At 40.9% G+C, this 24,684-nt stretch overlaps 3 protein-coding genes across 4 annotated transcripts; 1 reads left to right on the top strand and 2 right to left on the bottom strand.

The window, feature by feature from the left end:
* Nucleotides 1–91: 91 nt before the first annotated feature.
* Nucleotides 92–8,632, bottom strand: LOC308285861 (uncharacterized protein). Its single transcript, XM_080726747.1, has 13 exons — nucleotides 8,411–8,632; nucleotides 8,158–8,229; nucleotides 6,752–6,885; nucleotides 4,428–4,543; nucleotides 3,581–3,667; nucleotides 3,421–3,458; nucleotides 3,088–3,218; nucleotides 2,873–2,948; nucleotides 2,272–2,397; nucleotides 1,486–1,548; nucleotides 1,277–1,363; nucleotides 861–1,026; nucleotides 92–731 (listed from the first exon to the last, which is right to left on the bottom strand). Exons 1-13 carry the CDS (start codon nucleotides 8,458–8,460, stop codon nucleotides 534–536), a joined length of 1,344 nt encoding a protein of 447 aa, XP_080582873.1. The 5' UTR covers nucleotides 8,461–8,632; the 3' UTR covers nucleotides 92–533.
* Nucleotides 8,633–12,009: 3,377 nt separating this feature from the next.
* On the top strand, nucleotides 12,010–17,432 carry LOC308285032 (retinoid isomerohydrolase-like; the record flags this gene model as incomplete). The annotated part of the gene is made up of 14 exons (XM_080725751.1): nucleotides 12,010–12,020; nucleotides 12,605–12,691; nucleotides 13,012–13,158; nucleotides 13,257–13,364; nucleotides 13,696–13,837; nucleotides 14,135–14,282; nucleotides 14,626–14,707; nucleotides 14,866–14,998; nucleotides 15,109–15,248; nucleotides 15,377–15,506; nucleotides 15,667–15,781; nucleotides 16,496–16,590; nucleotides 16,680–16,791; nucleotides 17,287–17,432. The coding sequence occupies 14 exons, from the start codon at nucleotides 12,010–12,012 to the stop codon at nucleotides 17,430–17,432; spliced, it is 1,596 nt and encodes a 531-aa protein (XP_080581877.1).
* Nucleotides 17,433–18,925: 1,493 nt separating this feature from the next.
* Nucleotides 18,926–23,133, bottom strand: LOC308285864 (RING finger protein 11-like). 2 transcript variants are annotated; one of them, XM_080726751.1, is made up of 3 exons: nucleotides 22,476–23,133; nucleotides 21,645–21,808; nucleotides 18,926–20,920 (listed from the first exon to the last, which is right to left on the bottom strand). In XM_080726751.1, the coding sequence occupies exons 1-3, from the start codon at nucleotides 22,596–22,598 to the stop codon at nucleotides 20,749–20,751; spliced, it is 459 nt and encodes a 152-aa protein (XP_080582877.1). In that variant the 5' UTR covers nucleotides 22,599–23,133; the 3' UTR covers nucleotides 18,926–20,748. The 2 variants fall into 2 exon arrangements, with proteins under 2 accessions (XP_080582877.1, XP_080582876.1); XM_080726750.1 differs by having other exon boundaries at nucleotides 21,645–21,814.
* Nucleotides 23,134–24,684: the final 1,551 nt, after the last annotated feature.

Below are 24,684 nucleotides of genomic sequence, written 5' to 3' on the forward strand. Positions count from 1 at the left end.
CAGCACCACTTTCAAATGTTCTTCATATTGGGGCTTCCATTCACTGATCTGTAAGACACTCACCCATGCAATAAAGTCAAAGGAAAAAGTGTAATTTCAAGGTTTTATTGTACAAAAGGAAATCACAGGTGTGTTTAGCATATCTAGAAACTATGTTGAAAGCAGGGAAAATGGTTGCGGCACCACAATACTCAAATCAGAAGCCTTAAGTAACAAGCTCAAGTAATAAAAGCAAAGCAAATGGCAAACTTACATCCAGTTGTACAGCAGATGATTCAATTTGCAAAGCAGTAAAAATGACAACTGCAATGTACAGAACAATACGGTTAAGTATCTATCCGGTGAACAGAACATACAAAAGGACAGCCAAGGCTATGAGGAAAACACAATATCTTTTGAAACACTTCGTATTTGAGTTTTATCAAATGACAAAAAAGAAAAAAAGAACCCAATTACGGTACATAATGTTGACAATGAAAATGGAGGGATCTGTGGAGGCTATACAGTGTGGCAAAGAAAGAACAGCTATGCACTCAGTCGCTGACATCCATGTCGTCCTCGTCCTGATGGTCATCAGCTCCATTGACCTTTGCCCGCCGTTCTGTGCCATTACTGTCACCCTCTCCCGAATGAGGAGATGCAGCGGCTGAGTCATCAGAATCCTTCCTGTCCACCAACCGCTCCTTGTCGCTATCGTAGCCTTGCTCCTCCTCATCGTAATCTCTCGTGACCTGTTAAGACACCAATGCAGAATGTACATTTTCCCAGGTACATATAGTGGTGTGGTTTACAGCTAGGATTGTTGTGCACTATGGGGTGAATATACAGAACAAAAACCGGCATCATTGCTAGGAGCCTACCTTTACATCTCCTTTCTCTCCATCAGATTTCCGGTCCTGCTCCGGATCGTTGTCTTTGCTTCTCTTCTTTTTGCTAACGGAGCGTTCACGCTCATCACGGCTGCGGCCTTTGTCACTCCGGCGGTCCCTGTCCCTTTCCTTGTCCCTCTTCTTGTCTTTCTTATGTCTGGATGTGTGATTTAAAAAAAAAAAAGTCCAGATTTTAAATTCCCTTCACTTTAACTAGACAGTTACACAGACATTTTGTCATGTTGTGACGTCAACATGGAGACAGTGAATAGCATAAAACCAACCTCCTTGGAGAAGGAGACCTAGAGAATAGCATAAAACCAACCTCCTTGGAGAAGGAGACCTAGAGAATAGCATAAAACCAACCTCCTTGGAGAAGGAGACCTAGAGAATAGCATAAAACCAACCTCCTTGGAGAAGGAGACCTAGAGATTTTCCTTCTGGGAGACCTCCTGGGAGACCGGCTGGCGCTGCGACTTCGTCTACGTCTTCCTCTGTTGAATGGCAAGAGTATAAACCATAGTAGTACTATCAGTTAGGTTCCAGGACAAAGAAAGCTGCATTTCATGAACTGTATTCTTTTAGACCGCACAATAAGCTTAGTACTTGTACTCACCGACTCACACTCCGGGACCTCCTAGTTGTGCTGTAGCTTTTTGGTGGCGTTCTAGATTTCTTTCTGTGAATAACAATTAAGCTCATTAATGTATTTGTAATAGTAAATGAAATTGTCTGCACCTAGCCGGTACCTTCCCCTTTTTTTCATGTGTTGGTAACCATTATAAATGCTAATGGCATGCACGTTGACAACTGTCGTAGAACAGCCGATATCATACGTTGTCAACTCAACCACATGAACCCTAGTGTCCTTTTTCTGGAGTGGGATTGTTTTTTGGCATAAACTGAAGATCTACAACGATGCACAATGCATTGTGAGCTGGAAGATTGCCCATTTTCAGCAATAAATTTAGTGTGGAGCGAACCATTGGCAATCTGGTAAACTAGGTATAGGGACTGCGCTCGGGTGGCGCAGTGGTAAAGTCCCTGCCCACCACCACGGAGAAAGTGGGTTCGAATCCACCGTGGTGCATCCGGCTTTGTCGTGCGCCTGTGCAAACACAATTGGCCCGTGTTCGGGGGAGAGAAGCCAGGCAGGGAGGTCATTGCACGCACTCCTACAGGCTGGGGTAGCACTTGTCAGCACGGAGTATTGGGCGGGAGGAGCTGTCCTCCCGTTGGGGGCTCCTCACTGACTCAGTAGGATATGTGTGGAAAGGAATTAAAGAACGACTAAATCGGGGGAAAAAGGGGTAAAAATAATTGGATACTCTAATTTTAGGGGAACATGTACATAGTATAGGTTTAAGTGGTAAAAGCAATACATTGAAATAACGTTACAAACCTGCTCCTGCTTTGAGATTTCCAGCCTCTGTCTTTGGGAGAAGGGGTCCTTCTCCGGCTGCGTGGGCTAGTGGTGTGACGCCTGCTCCTTGAGACCGAGCGACGCTTCGACCTGCTCCTGGATCGCCTGGAATTCACAAACATAACATCATCCTAGATCTCTCTCTCTCTCTCTCTTCGGTCCTGCTGCACACAAAACTTCTCGGTCACAACTGTTGGGATACCACTTTCATCCTGCCGCCCCATTCAAGGATGTCATTAGAGGTGAAAATCATCAAAATATGAAGTCAAAGATTGTTGAAAATAGCAGATCTACATGCACACATGAAAATCTCAATGGTGCGTGTCGTGTACATGTGCGCAAAATAAAACACCCAAGAGTCATGACCAAGTCTCCCGCTTGGGAAGGGACACTAGAGCCAAACATCTTGGCCACAAGCTTAAGAGGGAATCCCCCTTGGCCAGCCTGAGAGATGCATTAGCCTCTGAACACCTCTTCTATGCCCAAGATTGGACTTTTGATATCATAAAAACAAAATACACAGTTGTAAAGGTGTTTCTCTTTTCCCAGGCTGTGGTTAACAGAGCATAGAGATGATTACCTGTGTTTTGAACGGGACCTCCTCTTTCTGGACCTTGACCTGGATCGGGAGTGCTTCTTTTTGCTGTCCTTAGCTTCTGGAATCCCCAGAAAATGTGACATTTTTGTTAGGTGTGTTTTTGAGGGCATACTAGTAGAAATATCTGTATTTGTGGAATTTACATATTATATCTAGTCTAGCATATTAAAACAAATATCAAAACACTGGCCACTCACTTTCCGGCTCGATGGCAGCAGAGATCAGCGACTGAGCCTCCCGGACTCTTTTCATGGCCTCTTCAATCTCTCTACTGGAGTCAGGCTTCATGCCTTGGTTCATGCTCATGCCCATAGCCATCTGGTTCAGTCTGAAGCAGAAGACATTAATCACTGATCCAATCATGAAAGGATAGTCCAGTGACCAGTGTTAACTTTACAATTACCACTGGTACAATATGTTACACATTTCCTATCTAGAACAAACTTCTCATCTAAAAAGGGTAAACCACTGCCAAAAATAGCACATAAACCATTAAAGATGTATTCAACCACTCCTATACAGCTACTTACTTTGGATCCGTCATGAACTTAAAAAACTGTTCAGTAGCCTGCAAGGAAATGTGAAGAGAAGGTCAGATGGTAGTTTTGCTTTTAATAAATTAATTTAGATAAAGAATGCATTGAACTGTGGCGGTTTTGGAATAGTAATATGCCAAACAATATCTCCTACCTGCTGATTCATATTGGGTCCCATTCCTGGGAAACCAAATGCAGCCATAGCCTCCATACTGGGACCACCAAAAGGATTTCCTCCCATCTTGGGGGAGAGCACAAAATATCCCTGTCATTTCACTGTCCTATGTGCTCCATACAGCACAATACCCATATTGTATTCAAATATTATATATTTATATTATATAATATATATTAAAGGAGTAGTTCACCCCCAAAATGACTTTTTTTTCTCCTATTGATTACTCACGCCATGGAGAGTAGAGTTCAATAATATTTTTTGGTTTTTGTCACATTCCTAAGACAAAAACGTGATAACAATAAATGTACCACCATTGATTCCAGATGGGGACCCGTTTCGAAACGGGTCTCCATCCGGAATCAATGGGGGTAAATTTACTCGAATCAAATTTGTGTGAGAAAAAACAAGAAATATTATTGAACTCAAGTCTCCATGGCGTGACTAATCAATAGGAAAAAAAAAGTATTTTTGGGGGTGAACTACTCCTTTAATATATTTATTCAAAAATGTATGTTGCTGTATACTGTACACAAATAGACCAAAAGGGGTTCCCGGATTGAAAGGTAAAAACAACCCCAAAAGGGATTCCCGTCCTTAATGGGTTAAGAGTGTATGCGCTCCTGGAATGAGTATCTATCCACGAGATGAATGGTTTTACTTTTACGTTTCCATTCTCACCACCATATTCAACATCTGTTCTGTTAAAAACAAACTAATAATTTCTCAAACATGGCATACTTCATTAGCACCAGGACACCACGCAGCAGTAATTTATGCCAAGTAGAAATCCAAAGATTTGCAGAGGGGAAAGTTGAACTCATACCTGTTGATTTTGCATTTGATTGGGTGTTGGAAGTAGTCCCCCTCCTGGCATAGCTCCTGCAACAGCATTTGCTGGCGCCAACAGTGACAAAGCTTTAGCTTCATCTGGAATAGAGCCTATGGGAAAACAAAAAGGCTATATTAGGTCTAGAAGACAATGTACACTTAACATCAACTACAGAGAGGAGAGACAAAAACAAAAAAGAAACTGGCACCATTTCTCTTTTTCTTTTTTAAATTAATGTATCATCTCAACAAGGTTATTACCTTCTAGATCTGAGAATTCCCTTAATTCATTTAATCATTGCAGTGGCATAACTAATGCTGGAAAATATCACACTACTCCAATGAACACTGCCAAGAATATATCACCTGAACATGTTTTTTAAGTCATGAACCAAACGTTAGCAAGCACAGCGGCTTCTCCAGTTGGGTGTGCCCTCAATTTTCATATAGATGTTTACTGAAACAAGCGACTCACGTTGGCGGCTTCACTACTAAAAGCACACAGAGAAAAATCGAGATACACAACACAAGAGAGAATTTCAGGGATTTGGCAAGAATACAGGCTGTCAGTTTACTAACCCATAACACAAATAGCATAGGATATATATACGGTAGATAATTAGACCAAAAAAATAGAAAAATCTGTGTTAAGAATCTTGTGTTCTGTGCAATCACCTACAGTATTATTCTTACCTGTCACTGCATCAATTTACCTATCCTATGCAGGAACTGACCAATTTGATCAATTGTTCAATTACCTTAATTTGCACTGTACTTTATATACAAAAACAGTCCCAAATGCAATAGAAATATTAACACCTCAACAGAAATAATTCTTAAAAAACAAAACAATTATCCTTCATATAAGACAGCCTAAATACAGACACATTCACAACAATGGCAACATTTTTTTAAAGGGCACACTGGAGAGAGAATTTGGCTGCAGGAGACAAAATTGTTGGGTGGCATTTTCAGCAGGGCTGGTTTACAGGAGTGGCTGAGCCATGAAAAAGAACTGTAAAACACAACAACAAAAAAAGACCACTGTTAAAGAGAGAGTATTGCACTAACATTGTGTCATGTCGGGTGGGCATGTAACACAACTGACGACAAGATGCAGAAAAATCAACGCCGAAGAATGTACGACAAGCAGAAGGGAGCAAGTAATTACTTTTAGCAGGGTTCAAATAAAATCTAGATCGTCACGCGTGCGACCCCTCACCCCCACACACTACCTTTCTTTTTTTGTGAGCAGTATCAGACAGCTGAGCACTCACAGTATCCTTCTTCTCTTAACAGTTAAGTTGAACCTGAGCAATATTACAGGCCTACACTACAGTTACAGCTCAGTATATCAGCACCCAGTTTGCTGAAGTGCTTTTTACATTATGCGGTTGCCCATAATTTAAATGGTTTGTTCTCAGGGAAAACATTTGGCCATCAATAAAGCAATTAAGGATGGTGCAAAATGCTGCAGACTGACCCCTAATTACACTATGCCTTTGATGCTCAAGCTATTTAATAAAGTCAACTACAGTACCTAGAAAGGGAACATGAGAGAGAAAGAAGGACAAGTCAGAGAAAGAATAGATGACAAAAGAGAGAGGGATGGGGCTTGACTGCTTGCTGGCCTTTGCAAATGTCTACAATCCCCTGTTGGCAGGCAGAGGACCACTTTCAGCCATCAACGAGGGGGCTGCTTTTTGCCTTCTCCACTACAAAAATCACACACACACGCGCACACACAAACAACAGAGAGAAGTTTAACAGAGAACAGTGTGATACGGGGGAGAAAAAAATAAAAAGCATGGTTAAAGTGTTTACACAACTTTATTCCTTCTTTTTTGAAAGTGTCTCTGCAGTGCCCACAGCGTCCCACACCTCTGAAGCAGATGTTGGTATACTGTGTCTCTTGAATGCCTCACAAACAAGAGGTGGCATCTAATTTTTATATTCCTGCCGGAGTTTACTTTATGGGTGGTGCTACCCAACCACAGTATACCAAGAATCTGAGTTGGAAGATCTGCTTTAAATGCCTTGGATGCCATGTCTTGGATTCATAATAATGGATATACTATGGACAAAAAAAATAAACAGAAGAAAAAGGGGGGTTTCTTTGGTGGCATTCATAAGGTTTCTAAATAACCTCATACTGCAAGTTCACAAGTGAACCCAGTCATCCATTCAAACCACAGGTGGACTATTCCAATTTATCTTTAAAAACGTGTTTAGATGTACAATGATGCCTCGCTATCCCAGAATGGTGGCGTTTTTTATCTGAAACGGACACTCATAGATGAGGATAATTAGAACACAAACCTTCAGCAAACGGGACAACAATCAGTGCTCTGTCCACAAAGACGGTGTTGGTCAAATGTTGAGAGACACCCACGGACTCTGGCTCCTGGAACTTCACGAAGCAGACCCGCGATGTCACTGGCATCTGCGAGTCACTATTAGGGGAAAGATAACATTACACTAAGCTTAATATACAAATAGACATCTGATCATAACCATAGACGTGTGTTTTATTATAGGTCTTGAGGTCGTGTTGAGGTCTGTAAATCAATGTGCCGCATTGCAAGTTTTTAGAGCAGCTAGTTTTGCCATAAAGTATGGTACAATGCACCTTAATATAACATTAAAATAAAATACAGTCAGTCCAAGAAATAAAATAACAAAAGTAAAAACACATTTCACCCTTTCATTTGAGGTAAAAAAAAAAATCCAAAATCTATCCCATGTCTCTTAAATTTTTCCTTCTCCATTCACTCTTCCCAGCATATATTCATATGATATGATGCAATTTTAATCATTTCCTCGTTCCACTCTTTAAGCCCAGGCCTTCTGGAAAATTTCCAGTTCCACAGCTGCAGGAGCAGAATTCTGGCAGCTGGCAACAAGTACAACCTTTACAATGGATGGTGAATTCGTTGTTGGCTACATGACATCAGGGACCACTGGCCCGTGGTTGTGGTGATATGTTAAACCCATTTCTCCAGAGATTCAAGGACTTTACACCAGAAAGGCACACCATGAGCCATTCCCAGATCATTCATATGCATGTACGCATATATAATAATCCCACGATCATATGCATACATGTACCAACTTATATTGTTATCCGCTATTCTCTTTTTTGGTCATCTAGACGGTGTAAAATAATATCTATGGATTGTTTTATATTGCATACATTTCCATCTTGATTCTATAATCCCAGCCACTTCCTACATTTGCTATTACGGTATTATTATTTTCCAATGATCATCTTCAATATCAATACCCAGATCCTTCAGCCAAATCAATTTGAGACCGTCAGCACATGTATCACCCAGGCCAGCAGTTGTTTTGACATGTAGCCTATATGAGCTTCATAGAGCGGTAGTCGAAGTTTGTCTTCCAATTCCCAAACTTGCAGGTGCAATTCGGAGAACAGAGTTCAAATCCCAGGTCACTGGTCAGACATAAACGTACACATTGTTGACTAAAGTTCGCCTGATAGGAGTCCAACGGCGGGGGGCCTGTGGGCGGGCAACGGGCCTTGCTGTCACACTACTCTAGTTGTTTAGCTGCCATTCTGGCTAGCATGCAGCAGGGTTATATTAGTCTACAGCTTCCTTACTTGCATTGAGACGGCCAAATAGGCAAATATCAAAGAATCATGCCGTAGTTAGTTGGAAAATGCAACTAAAGCCAGTGAAGCCACTATCAAAGTATCCACTTACTCTGGAGGAAACAACTTGAGCTCTTCGATCGTTCCGAGGAATCCGAAGAGTGTTCTCATCTGCTCCGACGTGCTATAGACCAAACACGATAAAAACAATGAGCAAGTTGGCAAATTACCCTGCAATTACCACCAATCACCTGGCTGGTGTAAGATAATCATACTTTTGTTTTGGTTTGGATTAATTGGGGACTGAGGCGTCAGGCGTGTTCGTGTTGTGCCTGTCGTCCACTACGGTCTACGATTGTACTTACGTCGACGGGGAGCAGTTCGTCACCTGAACAACCTTCGTAGAGTAACTCATTTTTCCCGACTCATAAATGACCAAAAACAGTACAACTCACAACAACCGCTAAACTGAGCAACTTGACCTGAGTAGAGAAAGACTCGAATTTAGTTCGCTGCTTTCTGGCTAGTACAGGATGTCGCGCTCCGCCGCCATGTTGTGACTGTCTGTCAACCGAGCGCTGAGCGCATGCATGATGCACCTTCAACTCTGCAGAGCCTGAGAGTTTAGACCCCATAGTCCGCAGGGACGGTCGCACTTTATGAGTGTGGCAGCGCAGCACAAACGTTCAGATTTCAAACATGAAGTGCTTACTGGAGGCTCACTGATGTCACAAGGTACGCTCAAGCAGAATTACCCGTACCTTCCGTATTGTTTAATAAAAGCCCTTAATCCGATTGTTGTCTTATTTTCCTTGTATTTCCGCAGTAAAAAGTGTCTTTGGGGCGTGATTCACAGCGGATTCCGACCGATCGCAGCAGGGTTTTATTGGTCAGAGCATGGTCAGAAGTCGCTGTTTTATATAAGTCTATCGATCACAGCACGGTTTGCCTAGATACCAACGAGGAAATAGGCAGGAAATACGAGGAAAAACCGAAAACGATCGTATTAAAAATGCTCCTTATTAAACAATACGGATGATACGGGTAATTCTGCTTGAGCGTACCATATTGAGACATCTGTGAGCTTTTAGTAAGCACTTTATTTTTGTAATCTGAACGTTTGTGTAGACGTACGTTGCAAGTTGGCAACACTGCTCAACACCAGGTTAAACCTCATCCATGACGACCGTCATGTTTCAGGGTTAAGTCGCACTGTGATTGGTTGCCAACATCCAACTAGCCTATCACAGCACGATACATGATACATCCCGTCGAGCGATGGAATAATGCGATTTATACTTCGTCGTACGACGGAGCATACATGCTCACACAGGACCTGGCCAGGAGAGGTCGTTTATGGACGACAGGCACAACACGAACACGCCTCAATCCCCAATTAATCCAAACCTGGTAAAATTGGCTGGCATGGCTGCCACCTGCCAAAACAAAAGTAAGATTATCTTACAATAGCCAGGTGATTGGTGGTAATTGCAGGGTAAGGGTCATTTGCCAACTTGCTCATTGTTTTCATCGTGTTTTGGTCTATATCTGTAGTCTGTAATCATCCTGACATTTTCTGGTCATATTAGATGTGAAAGTCTGGCCTGGGCATCTGCTCTTTGACTGGTCAGGTTTGCGGGACTGTACCTATGTTCCCCAGGTTCTATGTTCCCACGGTTCTATGTTCCCCATTTACCCCCCCAAAAAAGGTTCTATGTTCCCCGCTTACCCCAAAAAGGTCCTATGTTCCCCAGGTTCTATGTTCCCCCCTTACCCCCTCAAAAAAAGGTTCTATGTTCCCCGCTCAACTTAAAAATGTTCTATGTTCCCCACTCGTCCAAAAATGCAGGAAACATTCATTTCTAATTATTAATAACAACTCAAAAAGCCAATCATGGGGGAAAAATATGAATAGGCCTACTAGTGGGACAGGGGCACTATAGGGACATCTGGACACCATACTTTTGTTATGTCTGGGCATCTGGTGGGCATTTGGAAGTGGGCACATAGACGAGTGGGCACTTAGGGGTGGAGACACCTGGGCAACTGGGCACCTAAATTAGGGTTGCCCACATGTTCTTAGTGCCCAGATGTCCCACCATTTCCTGCATTTGAGTTGGGAACATAGGCTATACCTTTTTTTAGAAGGTCTACTAGACAACAAAATTAAGTTCAATTAAGTCTGACTTGGCCTTCTGCACTTTGACTGTTGCTGTATAAAAGATTTGTTTTTGGCTTTCTGCCTTTATTGATAGTTTTTAATGAAGATGGAAAGAGGGAGAGAGAGACGGGAAGAGACACGCAGCAAAGGTCGTCTGGAATGGGACTCGAACCCTCGACGCTCTGTACATTGAGCCCAAGAGCCCTCTGGCCATCTCCTTTCCCTTTAACACAATCATAAGGGAGCAAAGTTCTGCCTGCATAACTTTCGCGTCATTATTACACGCCTGCATAACTTTCACGTCATTATCACGTGTTATAATAGATCTATTTTGGTTTGGCTCAGAAGCTGGCTTCACCAGAGAAGTGGTGGATTTATTCCAACCCCTTTTTTTGAAAAGTCCAATGGATTGCAAGATTAGGAATGCTGATTTGAAAGTCACGTGTATTCATTCTAAGAGGGGTGGGGGGTGTAAACACTATTGCCACATTAGATGAAGGATGGTTGTAATAATTATGTATGTAGAGGCCTATTTGTGTGTGCCTGTTTGGAGGTGCAGTCAATTTTTACTCTTGTCAACTTGTGTTGTCAAAAAGTTCTAAGCCAAAGAAAGGTTCTGAGGCTAGGTTGAAAGATAGTGAATGCCATTCCCAAAGCAAACGACAGATTAACAGTAAAACAAATATAACCTGTTTTGTTTTACTTCTAATGATATGCTGTTCATGTTCAATCTACCTTTTATAGTTAATGTATATCTGCATAATCAATGGAAGCTTAGTAGCTTACGGAAGGATATCTGAAGCAATTATTGTTCCTCTAAGATGCACTAGTATTCAGCAAAACATGTCTGATAAGAGTATTATCATTAATTGGATGAGGGTCAGTCAAAGTTTTGACAATCCAACGTGTTTTTAGGACTGGCTAGCCCATCACAGTGTCCTCCCAACTAATGATGCTTTTTCCCAAGAGACTGAAAACAACAACATGGCCTCTGTTCATTCCATGCTGAGTATTATCCCTATATCTGGATTATAGTCGCACTGAGAGGAGCCACTGAATGCAGTCTAGGACTCAGACCAAAAAAAAACTTTCACCCAATTACTACCACCCAAAACAGCTACTGTAATACAACTAGACAACAAACTGTGTAGCAAATAGAGGGCTATCCCAAAGTAACTGAATGTTGGTTGAAAGACAATGAAAATTTATTTGACACATTATTTCACAATTTACCGTTTGCCCTTTTGTCTGCTTTTTGGTATATAATTGAACTAAAAGATCCCAAAGCAACTAAATATTGCGTTGTGAGCTTATAAATCAACTATTTTCAGCTAAACATTTCTCCAGAATACAGATGCTGGGGTTTAAGTGGTTAATGTAAGCCCAGACATCATGTAAGTGCTATTCGGTACCTCTGCACATGCAAAGCACGTTAAGTATAGCTTGCTGGGCTAAATGCAAACAATTGAAGCTATTGAAAAATCACATGTACTATTGCAACACATTGTAACACTACCAGACGTAGTTCTAATTGTGTGAAATATTCACTGCCACAAATCCGGTTTCAAAAGGGAAGCCAATGAGTCAGCTGGCAAATAGTGTGGTAATGGGATTTCTTGTTCACTGTGCAACATGATTGGCCAGCTGAGAATGGTGAGGGGACTGAGTGTAGTTACTGGGAGAGGGGCATGTATAAAAACCCTAAATCCACCGGGAGAGCCAAGGCTTCCATTTCAGAAGTGACCAGAGGATACCAGAGGATACCGTTAGCGTGTTTGTCTGTTTTCACAGCAAGAAGGAACCATGGTCAGCCGGTGAGTTAACTATTAATATCATCTATTCCTGATTGAATTACATACAGTACTGTATCTCTCTTTGCATATACTAATGTATTAAATATGCTCAATTTATTTGAGGAAGTGCATAAACAATGTACATTTGCTCCTTTTCTAACACTTTTTTTGCACATATCATATGCATCTTCAACTTTATTGTTACATGAGCACAGGTTTACAGGTGTAAAAGGTGTCTGGAATTCTTTGTCTTACAATCTCCCAATATTGTCAGATTAAACAGCACATACTAAAGTTGACTTGGACTGAATTAGAACATTCCACACCATCATAATTTAGTATTTAGATATTTGTTGAGTTTAAGTGGCTTTATCCTGCTGCTGCCAGACTGACAGGAATGCATAATGTACATGCTGCAATACTTTGAGGATTTAATGTCATATTGAACTTTTGAATCTACAGTAAAATCCCCAGTGTTAATTTAACTGTTAGAGCACAAATGGACCCGTAACGTTCCATTTGTACACTCTCGATGTTACAAATAAATGAACACTGAGGATAAGCGATATCCTTTTGATTGGTAAATCTGTTTCTGTCTTTTACAGATTTGAACACCCAGCTGGTAATTACAAAAAGATCTTTGAGACATGTGAGGAGCTGTCTGAGCCAATACCAGCAACAGTCATAGGTTTGTGAGCATCTCTCAGCCTTCAATGCCACTTTAGGCCATGTTTTCACAGCCATTCATATTTTAACCAAATCAAGCCCCATCCAAATAACTGGGCCTAAAGGTATGCTTTACCTTAATCCAAGCGAGCATCCTAAGCAGTGTGTGTGTGTGTGTGTGTGTGTGTGTGTGTGTGTGTGTGTGTGTGTGTGTGTGTGTGTGTGTGTGTGTGAGAGAGAGACCCTTTAACCACTTTCAACGCCCCGACGTCCCTTTTTTGTTCGCATGTCATTATAGGTCAATATCTGTTGATACTATGTATTTATATTGGTGTTCTACAGGTAGGATCCCTTCCTTTCTGAAAGGAAGTCTTCTCCGCTTAGGACCTGGCCTCTTTGAGGTTGGAGATGAACCTTTCTATCACCTCTTTGATGGCCAAGCCCTGATGCACAAATTTGATTTCCAGGATGGGCAGGTCACCTACTTCCGAAAGTAAGAATACATGCCTGTTCAGTGCATTAGGAGTGAGTGAGACATATTTATTTTTATGATTCTGTCTGAGAGTTTGACTCTTTTTCTGCTATGTTTAGGTTTGTCAAAACAGATGCTTACGTGAGAGCCATCACAGAGAACCGTGTTGTCATCACTGAGTTTGGCACTTTTGCCTACCCGGATCCCTGCAAAAACATTTTCTCCAGGTTTGTTGCTAATGAACTATGTACTTAAGAATGGCAACCTCCTGTTTTACCCACCCGTTAATACAATTTTAACTCCCATCATGAATTCTGCCTTTACTCAAGTACTGCACTTAAGTACAATGTTGAGGTACTTTACTTGAGCATTTCCATTAATTGATACTTTATACTTCTACTCCTCCATCTCAGAGATAAATGTTGTACTTTTTACTCCACTATAATTATTTTACAACTTTACCCTTTGCATGCTTAATATTTATTTTATTGAACTTAAAGACAGATTTTATTCATGATGTTAGTCGTGATTACCAGTGACATCTTTCTCCATGTGCAGGTTTTTCTCTTACTTCAAGGGTGTTGAAGTGACAGACAATTGCCTGGTGAATGTGTATCCAATTGGTGAGGATTATTATGCCGTAACAGAAACCAACTTTATCACCAAAGTCAACACTGATACATTGGCAACACTGAAAAAGGTAGATCAATATAATTACCTCATACAGCCAGATACTGGTGTCAACTAGTAACATTTTCCACAATTTATGACACTCATCCTGCATATTAAACAAACTGCTTTTCCAAGTAAAATGGACGTAGATTTTTACACCAATATATGCAAATCCTGAGTTTCAATGGCATAACAAGCCAACACTGGGCCATGGTTGTTAAGCACCTGCTGAGTTGCATAAATAAAAATATGCATCAGATACTAGATAGTCAAGATTGTACATGGTGAAAAGTAAAAACATATACTCCCTTTAATTTCTGTGCAGGTTGATTTGTTGGACTATGTCAACGTCAATGGAGTGACTGCCCACCCCCACATTGAGAAAGATGGAACCGTGTACAACATTGGAAACTGCATGGGGAAAGGAGCAACACTGGCCTACAACGTTGTCAGGAGCCCACCCACCCAGCCAGGTGAAGACTGAGAAACTATGCTATCAAGGGAGATTATACAAAGGTGTCTTAACCGGCCAATGGTGCAAGTGGAGAGCTGTGATAAAGAGCTATAAAAGTACCTCTTCACACATGTAGGAAATGATTAAAATATATTAACCACTTAATACCTATTTTACTTATAGCCCATGCCCAAAAGAGTGTGTTAGGTTGAAAGTGGTTAAATATTTTTGCAAGCTTTTCTTGTCTGATGATGCATCTTGCTGGTTGTTTTCTTTCTTTTATAGATACTTTTTTTGGAGTATAACAAATATTCCCAGTAAATGTGCTAGTTGTTTTGAATAGCTCTTCTGTGTGTCCTCAGACAAGTCTGACTGCGTCGCGAAGACCAAGGTGGTGGTGCAGTTCCCCAGTCATGAGAGGTTTAAGCCTTCCTATGTGCACAGGTACACGATTTACAATCAACACTGCATGTTGCATCAATATTGCATCAACAGTTTGAGTTGTAACTTACTGCACGCATTGTATGCATACATTGTTATTGTTTTTGCTGAGCTAATTGTGGGTGTGGTGGATGTTTATATATTCTCTTTATCAATCCCAGCTTTGGCATGTCAGAGAATTACTTTGTCTTTGTGGAGACCCCAGTCAAAATCAACCTGCTGAAGTTTCTGAGTGCCTGGAGTATCCGAGGCTCCAACTACATGGATTGCTTTGAGTCCAATGAGGCCCAGGGGGTAAATATTTGTATATACAGTATGTTAAGTTCAGAGTTGGCTTCTTTTGCATAGTTCTTAATGTATTATCATATCATATCCCTGTATCCGTTTTACCCTACATTTTACAGACACTTTTCCACATAGCCAGAAAGGACCCTGGAGAGTACATTGATCACAGGTTCAAGGGAGCACCCATAGGCATGTTCCATCACATCAACACCTATGAGGACAACGGCTTCATTGTTGTTGACCTCTGCGGATGGAAAGGGTATTTATCTAACCACCTTACTTATGGGACATGTCATTGTTTAGACTCTCCTAGCCATGCATTTTCCCTTGAGAAAGCTTCTGTTATGTGGGAAGAATGTCTTTAGTTCATCTTTTCTTTTCTTTTAGTTTTGAGTTTGTGTACAACTACCTCTGGCTGGCCAACCTGAGAGCGAACTGGGAAGAGGTAAAGAAGGCGGCCATGATGGCACCTCAGCCAGAGGTGCGCAGATATGTTATCCCCCTGGACATCCACAAGGTGAGTGACCTTTTCAAATCATCTGTGACCTCCACTTTCCCACCTTTCTATTCCATTTTAGTTGGCCCCCAATGTCGTTGGTTGGCAATACTGATAATGTTTTGATAGATGTTAGACTTATAATTGTTCTTTTCCTTTGCTATGCATTGATGTCATGCAGGAGGAGCAGGGGAAGAACTTGGTCAGCCTGCCGTACACCACAGCCACAGCGGTGATGCATTCTGATGGACACATCTTCCTGGAACCAGAGGTGCTTTTCTCTGGGCCTCGACAAGGTAACATTGTTTACAAATCATATGTTCTCAATTTTGTAAAGCACCTGGAGATGCCTTTTTCATTTGAAAGGTGTTATGTAAAAACATTATTATTATTATTTATTAATGATCCTATTTAACGATGGCTATGCATGCCCTACTTTATATCCTAATGGCGGATTTAGTGGTTTGTAATAGACTAGAGGGTCGCGGCCCTTCGGGCCGCTCACATCTAGTTAAAAAAAAAAAAAAAGTAAAAAAAAAAAAAAAAAAAAAAAAAGTTTAAAAAAAAGTAAAAAAAAAAAGAAAAAGAAAAAACGTTAAAAAAAAAAAAAATTGGGGGGGGAACTATTGTGACGGAACTATTGTGACGGAACTATTGTGCCGCAGCGCACGTTTCCGGTCGGACATATTTGACCGGCGGACTATTTTATACAGAGGCAAAATATGAGGGTAATAACGAATACAACTGTATACAGAGGTTTGGAAACGACATCTTGCAAAGGTGACATGGGTGTTTGAATTTTTAAGCTATATTTAGTACATATGTAGTACATCTTGGCCAAGTGGTTTGGTATTTAAGTTAGCGATACATGACCCGGAAGTAGATCACTTACTCTTTTGTAATATAAAGATAGTATAATCACATTATAATTTGTTATGGCTGTGTGTAATCCTGTGTGTGTGTGTGTGTGTGTGTGTGTGTGTGTGTGTGTGTGTGTGTGTGTCTCCCAGCCTTTGAGTTCCCTCAGATCAACTATCCGATGTGTGCAGGGAAAAACTACACGTATGCCTACGGCCTGGGTCTCAACCATTTCATCCCTGACAGGGTCAGTGTATTAAAAGAAAGTTGTCAATCAGTGGTCAGACAGGCTGAGCTCATACGGCAAACGTCAAACTTTAACTCACCTGTGTGCAGATCGTCAAGCTGAATGTGAAGACCAAGGAGACGTTGGTATGGCAGGAGCCAGACTCGTACCCCTCAGAACCCCTGTTTGTGCAGAATCCTGGGACTACCGATGAGGACGATGGTATGTCAGTCACAACAGTGATCAAACAGAATGATTGATAAACATACACTACATAACCACCTGAACCTTAGCATTGCTATTCTAGGCATACCATAATACAGTGGTTCTCAAACTTTGAAATTTGAAGGTCTCCCCTTAATTTTGACAGTGTACAAAATGGAACCAAATGGGCCGGTTAAATGTGTACACTGTCAAAGAAGTTACAGATTTGTAAGTGTGAATTTAGACGCCCATAAAGGAACCTAGAGAGTCCCTGAAATCCACTTTGAGAACCACTGCCATAATAGATTAACATTCTGCGAAAATAGCTGTGCTTTACTATTTTCAGCAAAGAAATTAGGTGTAGATGGATAATGGGGAGGTCAAGTACAGACCCCTGGGGGATTCCGGTCAAGGATGAACATAGGGTTTAAGTGAATATGTAGAGACTGTTAAGAGAGGGGAAAATTGCAATATTTGTTTATTCTAATAAGATTGTTGGTGCTGTACCTGCAGGTGTGCTACTGACCTGCGTTGTGGCCCCTGGCGCTCAGAGGCCAGGATACATGCTTATCCTCAATGCCAAGGATCTGACCGAAATTGCCAGGGCAGAGGTGGACATCACCATGCCTGTGACCTTCCATGGGATGTACAAACCATAAACATGCCATTTCTCAGGGCCACACAAACAACAGTCAACCATTCCATGGTGTCAACTAACGCTGCATTAAAACAAGAATAAACAATATCATGATCAATACAAAAATATTTCATTTCCCCTGGTAACTATTGATTCAGGAAGGAATATCTGTTAAGAATTTGACATTGTTGGGTAATGGCTTTTTGTAGGCCTTTTTGTGATCACTGTATGAGTCATTTATAAGTTTATAAAATCTCAAACAAGTGTCAATGCAACCATAATGTTGTGCCAATAATGGAAATCAGATTTGTTTTTTCCTTGTCACTTGAATTCCTCCTTGTTTGAATAAAATAAAACTGCTGGTTATTTTCTTAGCTAAAACTGGGATGTGTTTGTAATAATAATTTAATACACAAGTTCCTATTCCTAAAAATAATAAAATAACAGTTAACAGTAAAATAAACCAGTACATGGTAATATATTTTTAAGGTAGAACTCATGCAGAGTTCTTGAGACTGAATGTGTTTGTGCCACACCAAATCGGATTAGGGATACGTTTGAAACAGTCACGCTTGCAGCGACACATTACTATAGGCAGATATACATTGCCTGGTATTTTCTCTATTTAATCTTTCCACAAAAAACCTTTTGTTTCTGTCAGCATGCAGATCTTGGCTGAATGAGCCATTGCAGCACAGTAAAGCTGATTAACTATGTCACAAGTTAATCTCAGGAGCAAAGAAAGAGAAGTATGTTGTAACTAATCACTCTAGTGAGGACATACAATTAGAAAATGTTTGAAATGTTAGAAAAAAGCTTATGTGGACATGAAATGAAACATGAAATAGTTTAGGCTACAACTAAAAACAAAACGTTTACTGCATAGTGACAACAATCATTCCCCATTCCCCACACCTTCTGTTTAAATAGTGTGAACATGTGTTGCCACCTACTGGGAATATTGGGTTACTGCAGCATGAAACCTGTCCTCATAGTTGTGATAGCAATGTTTGTTTTTTGGAGTTGGAAGTCCTGCAGCTCTATCTTTTGTTGGTGAAATGACAATAAGAACAGAAATGCAATTCAGCAAAGTAACTCACTGGTTTTCTACTGTTGTAATATTAGATGCAATCTATTTGTGCATGACAATAATCATCATGGCTAATTTAATTTTATATTGAAAGAACAATTATTACATTGGTCATGTGCTCAAGCCCCTTTCTTGGCATTGCATCAATCTGGCTAGCCATCGTCAAAGAAAAGGGGAATAACAGCGCCCTCTGTTTTGTTCCTCATATGTTCTTGAGAGATTAGCATTGCATAAATGTATGGACTGATGGAACCTTTTAGAAGTTCTGTAATTATGCTTCCATATATGCACATTGTCCTGCATTGAGCCTCCCTTGTAGGCAGTTAGCACATGCAGGGCTTGCTCCTTAACATAATTTATTTCTAACTTGTAATAAGGCAATAACAAAGTGTGTGCTTTCTGATTTATTTTGCTTTACATGAGGGCTGACTAGCCTTCCAAAAGAAAAACAAGTCCAGAGACAGTTTAAATACAAACACTGCAAAAGAAAGCTTAACAGAGAAAGTGTTATCTCAAATGTAACTGTCACACCATAAGAGACATCTCTCTATTCCACTCTAATTCAGTTGGGACAGAGGTTTGCATAGTCAGACATGAACCAGTGTAAGAGTTAAATATTGAAGGTGGTTAACCTCCTAAAATACAAATTAGTCTATACAAGTATAACAAAAAATGTTAAGGTAGAAGGTAAACAAAAGAGCAAGAAAATGATACCTCTAGTCTACAATATCATGTAACTGTGCCACAAATCAAATGGAAACCATTCACTGCAGCCAGATTTGCTATATTGCAAAAAGAAAAAGACAACCACAAGTCATACAGTGTATTACAATAGCAATAAAGAATGTGACATCGCATGGACTTTAGAAGATGTAAAAGTAAACATGTAGCATGATTATTTTCTAAAGCAAGCCCATTTTCAAGCGAACCTCTGTCCCATTATTTGCACGCGAAACACAAAAAGGATTGAGACAAGGCAGAAAGAACCAGAGGCTCTCACTACTGAATCACAATCACAGAACTCATGAAATACATCTTCAGGATTACTTCACCTACTTCACCGCGAAGAGTTGATAATAGCTTTATCAATTGTAACTTCTGCATTGCAGGGGAAAAAGAAGAGGAAAGAAATAATGATAGTGCAAGGTTACAGGTATATATATTAATATATATATATATTGTTTCCGTTATTATCCTATAATTAAAGTGCAAATCTCTGGATCAGATTAAGAGTGTGTGCAAGCATTTCTAATTTTTAACTGATCCGCCTGCCCATGCAGAAATGAGCCCTTTACATTGGCTGACAGCTATTTCTCCACCTCTTATGGTAAAACACATTAACCTTACACAATGATAGTTCCAAACTGTGTTTTCTTATCTTTTCCACCCAACTCTCTTTTTCTGGCCGTTTGGACTGGCAGTGGGGCCATTGTTGGTCGAATGGACAATCTGAATGTGGAAAGCCCACATTCATTCTTTAGTGGAGGCCGAGGGTGGACTTTGGATGATGTCTGCATTGTTTACAGACCAAGCTGAACTAGGAAGAATAATAAGCTTTTCTTCTTTAACACTGTAACAGGTTAAACCTCAGTCATTACTGTATACACAACAAGGGCATCTTACCATGATGACGTGACAGCATCTTTAGGGGACATGACCCAGTTGGTGTGAAGGTGCTTCTCTTATGGTTACCTACAGAGGCCTCAAATGGAAACTATTAACACTTCTCAATGGGAAGATATTTATCAATTGTTTATATGCCCAGGCCTCCAATGAATCAGCTATTACGGGTGAACAATGTCAGTTGGGATGGGACACCACAGAGACCTGCTCAGGTGGACTTGTCATCCATGCTGTGCTCGGGATGAAAAGTCATCCCAACAACTATCACTCACCGCAAATATTCACATGACCAAGAATGCCAATCCATCAGCTGTGTCACAGAAACACACTTCAGCGCGACATAGACATCTAAACAGTCATGTCCGCATGTCTGATAAGAGACAGTTGTCTTACTGCCATGTCCAATTAAATCAACATAGGCTGGCTAATTCAGTGTAAGACCAAGGGGACAGAGGGCCAACATTCTTTGTGTGATTTTGTTGGATCATAATCACTAGTTTTAAAATAGTCTCTCAGTTAGCACCCAACACAACTTGCTGCTCCCCTCAGCGTTAGAAGAGGGCAGTGGTTTGGTTTGTGTTTGGGGGATCGTTCCTAAAGTGGGGAGGAGTCAGACAGAGGCTATTCAGTTGGTCTCGTAGGTGGAGAGCAGGGCAGCATCCACAGGCTCCATGCAGGAGGGGCAGGTGAAGGATCTCATGAGCCAGTCGTCTATACAGTCCATGTGGTAGATGTGCATACAGGGCAGGAACCGGATGGGGTCTCCATACACAAAGTCCATCATACAGATGACACACCTGCAAATGGTACAACAATAATTAATCGATATATCGATATCCAGGCGCATACAACATAGGCTCTGATGCCTGACAGCGTGTCACAGGTTAGAGTCCCGATCCTGACATTTGGAACGCTACGAGGCCTTCACACCGACTGATATGCCCCATAGAGATCTCTGTATCTGTTAGTCCTTGTCTCCTTTACGCCCATATATGCCATGATGACACAATGAGGTTAGACAACACACTCCACATGTGGGTATAGCTGCATTGGTAACTCCTTATATGGTTATGGCTGAGTCATGGTGACATCAGAGATCCGCCCACCGGCTGGCCTTAAGACAATTTTAATATAGGAATAGGATATGTAATATTGCATAAGTGCTGTCTTTTCCTTATTTTAAAGACTACAATACATTACAGTCATTTGCGTATAATAAGTAATTAAAGTGATGTAACTTTCTTAACTTACTGTTCTAACTGTTTTATTATTTGCCTTTGTCCACTTAGTGAAAGGGGCATTACTTAGTCATCATATATAGATCGATGACAATATGCATATTGACGTATTTGGTTGATATGTTGATTTTGTCTTCATCACCCAGACCTTGTTCCCATCAGGTTCTGTAACCTTACTCTTGGGAGTGTACAATGAAACCAAATGGACCCATAAAGGTCAATTTGAGGATTTTACAGCATATAAAATCTGTGATGTTAGGGTGCATCACTTCCAAACACTCACTCTCTGATCTTTTTCTCTGAGCCATCTTGGCCTCCGTCGTAAACCCCCCTGGGAAGGTGCTGGATGAGGCCAATGCGCTGAGCGATGCGGACCTGCTCCTCTTCTGTCAACTGGGTGGCCAGGCGGGACTGACTAGGAGTAGGATGGTACATGGGCATGTGAGCCTGCTCCTGAAACACAGATACATCAGAAACATCCTAATTTACAATCAATGATGTAAAAAAAAAAAAACACACAAAAAGTGATAACCCAAAGCACGTCAATACCCTCTCTAAGCCAGTGGTTCTCAAAGTGGATTCCAGGGACTCTGTGGGTTCTAAATTGACCCATACAAGTCTGTAACTCTGACAGTGTACTAAATGGAACCAAATGGACCCTTGTTAAGGGGAGACCTTGAAATATAAAGGTTTGAGAAACACTGCTCTAAGCAATGGAGGGAACTATTAAAAGGTGTGGTTTTGTTGTTCTGAATTAATGAGGGCAACGCAAGCAGCAAGACAGTTTGGACATCAAATGACACTTAGTTCAAAATGTGCATTTGTGCTTTCTTCAAATTAAATTGAATGATATTCTATAAAGGGATTAATACATAATATAAAAAGGCATAGCAAGGCAGACGTCACAAATGAAAGTTCATCAACAATGGTGAACGGTTGAAGGAAAAGCCAGCTTCTCTTCGATTAATTGACTACAAAGCAAAAGGACCCCAATGGAAACAAACTTTCTTGGGTTTAAAAGATCAGACCTTGCAGACCTTGTTTTGAACTGTACTTTCCTGTGCTTTTTCTTCTTTGTTTGCAAACTGCTAATAAAGTATTCAATCAATCTCACCTGGTAAGGTGGAGGGGGCTCCAGGTCTGGATCTGTTCCATCGCCATAACTTGCTCTGTCTGACTGGGAATCGTGAAGCAGAGAAATGTCGTCCGATGTCGGAGATTTAAGACAGTTACCCATATCCTTCTTTTCTCAGTCTTGCTAGCAAATCAACCAGCTAACGTTAGCGTTTTGTAGTTGATTTGGGCTCAACTTCGAGGGCCAGTTCAGCTTACTACAACAACAAGCCAATGTTGTCAATAACCACTTCGACACTATGATATCGAAAACACAACAGTTTCAATGTTCGATTGTCAGGGACGCCCTGTGCATCTTCTTACAAACGGTGTGTAATAAGCAGCGGTCAGTCGTGGCATCAGTGAACATGTTAACACGGACAACCTGAAAGCATCTCAACAACAAAGAACTGCCCTGCTAAGGCTAACTATAGCTACCTTTTCGCTAGCCAGCTGAGCGACCACAACTACAAAAATAATGTCTCATCCCTCGGTGGTAAAACTATATTTCGGGAAAATGTTCACTTTTACAGCATCGGCGATCCTAATGTTGAGAAACGAAATGTTTGTTTGGAGTTGACATGTTGCCCTGGCCGATGTAACTTCGTGACTACCATGAAAACAGTTGAGTCTGTCAGCTAGCAGCTCTTTGCTTTTCTTTCTTCTACCCTAGGAGACGGGCCATTGCATATGACGTAGCGCGTGGCAGTTGTTGTGCTTTTTTGGGTAGGCTACGTCACTGTTTCCCAAACACTGGGTCGGGACCCATTTGTTTGGTCACAGACCAATTTTTATATGGGTCACAACTTAAGTAAATAAATGTCCCTTTATATATTTTTTGGTTTCCTATATACATTTGTTTTTCTCCAATTATTATAATTTCATAGCATAAAAAAAAAGTAAAACGTTTAAAAAATAATTTGATTCAACGTTCATTCAATGTTCAATTCAATTCAATGTAAATTCAATGTTTTTTTTTTGTTTTAAAGAATTTCATACATAAAAATAAAAAAGAAGAGAAATTCCATAAATTAGAAAACAAAATGTTTAAATAAGTAGTATAGCTAGGGACCCAGTCATAAAATGTGAGATGACCTGTGATGTCATGCCGTACTTTTTATTTCTGTTTTATCTATTAGTTTGGTCATTAAGGTCCACAGAATGAGAGGTCTGCTCTGAAAAAATGTTATGGCCATTCGTATATTCACTGTCCCATCGACTTCACTATACTGGAAAAGAAAAATATATAAAAAAGAAGAAATCTGCTTTAAGTAGCATGTGAGCGGTCAAACTAGGGGTTCTTCATGATTCTGAATCCATTGCAAGCTTTTGTTTTGCATGAAAAACATTTCTTGGGCTAAAAACAGCCCACAAAACTGTGAAAAGTGATGACTCACTTTTTTTTCACTTACTGTCTACTATCCAAAATCAAACGAACTTTACCGCAGCAATTATATGGCAATGGACCATGTTCACTGACTGTACGTGGCTCTGGAATACTGTATGTTGTGACAGGATACAGTGGGCCACTAGGCCTACTAGACTGTGTATGTTGTGTTGTGGCTATACTGTTGTGGGTACATAGGCCTACATGACTCTTGGTCACTACACTTTCTTTCTTTCTTTCTTTCTTTCTTTCTTTCTTTCTTTCTTTCTCCATCTACCCCCAGAATCCATGTGAATCTGTCTGTAATTCAATGTTATATGAGATACTTCAATGGTTTCCTGTGGAAATAAGCCAAGTGCTTTTCTAGGATCTCCTTTTAGTTGACCTTGTACCAGTGAACTGTACCGTCATGAAACTGTACCTTTTCCTATGCAAACTTCTAATAAAGTCTTCAGTCAATCAATCAATCAAGAGCAGCTACTACGAATCTCCCACCCCCACGCAAGCCATGGTCTTCGCTGCAAATGAATACTGTTCCCCAGCCTGGTGTTATAGATAGAAGGCCACAAAGGTTGACAATAAATGTGGGACCCAGGAGACGGCATTAAAGGAGAAACCCCACCACGCTGGCAATGGACCCTGCTGAACCGACTGCATACTGGGGTTGGCTGCTTCAAAACATCTATGAAGAAGTGGGGCGTGGCGGACAGTGCAGCATGCAAGTGCGGGGAGCTTGAGCAGACTGCCGACCACATAATCACCACAGGGCCGTCCCCTGTATAGACCACATACAATCTTTGATGAGGGACCTGAGCTGAGGGTG

The sequence above is a fragment of the Nannobrachium achirus genome (assembly GCF_963921795.1).
Source record: "Nannobrachium achirus genome assembly, chromosome: 5".
In the NCBI taxonomy this organism is placed as follows: Eukaryota; Metazoa; Chordata; class Actinopteri; order Myctophiformes; family Myctophidae; genus Nannobrachium; species Nannobrachium achirus.

What these genes read in the sequence shown, in the direction of transcription:
- LOC308285864 (XM_080726750.1), bottom strand. Translation starts at nt 22,598, where the DNA reads ATGGGTAACTGTCTTAAATCTCCGACATCGGACGACATTTCTCTGCTT. An exon ending in AGCCCCCTCCACCTTACCAG is followed by an intron (nt 21,815 to 22,475) that starts GTGAGATTGATT and finishes TCTGTGTTTCAG; the next exon opens with GAGCAGGCTCACATGCCCAT. An exon ending in TCAGAGAAAAAGATCAGAGA is followed by an intron (nt 20,921 to 21,644) that starts GTGAGTGTTTGG and finishes TACCATTTGCAG; the next exon opens with GTGTGTCATCTGTATGATGG.
- LOC308285861 (XM_080726747.1), bottom strand. Translation starts at nt 8,460, where the DNA reads ATGAGTTACTCTACGAAGGTTGTTCAGGTGACGAACTGCTCCCCGTCG. An exon ending in CTCAAGTTGTTTCCTCCAGA is followed by an intron (nt 6,886 to 8,157) that starts GTAAGTGGATAC and finishes TTCCCCTAATAG; the next exon opens with TGACTCGCAGATGCCAGTGA. An exon ending in AGGTCTCCTTCTCCAAGGAG is followed by an intron (nt 1,027 to 1,276) that starts GTTGGTTTTATG and finishes TCACACATCCAG; the next exon opens with ACATAAGAAAGACAAGAAGA.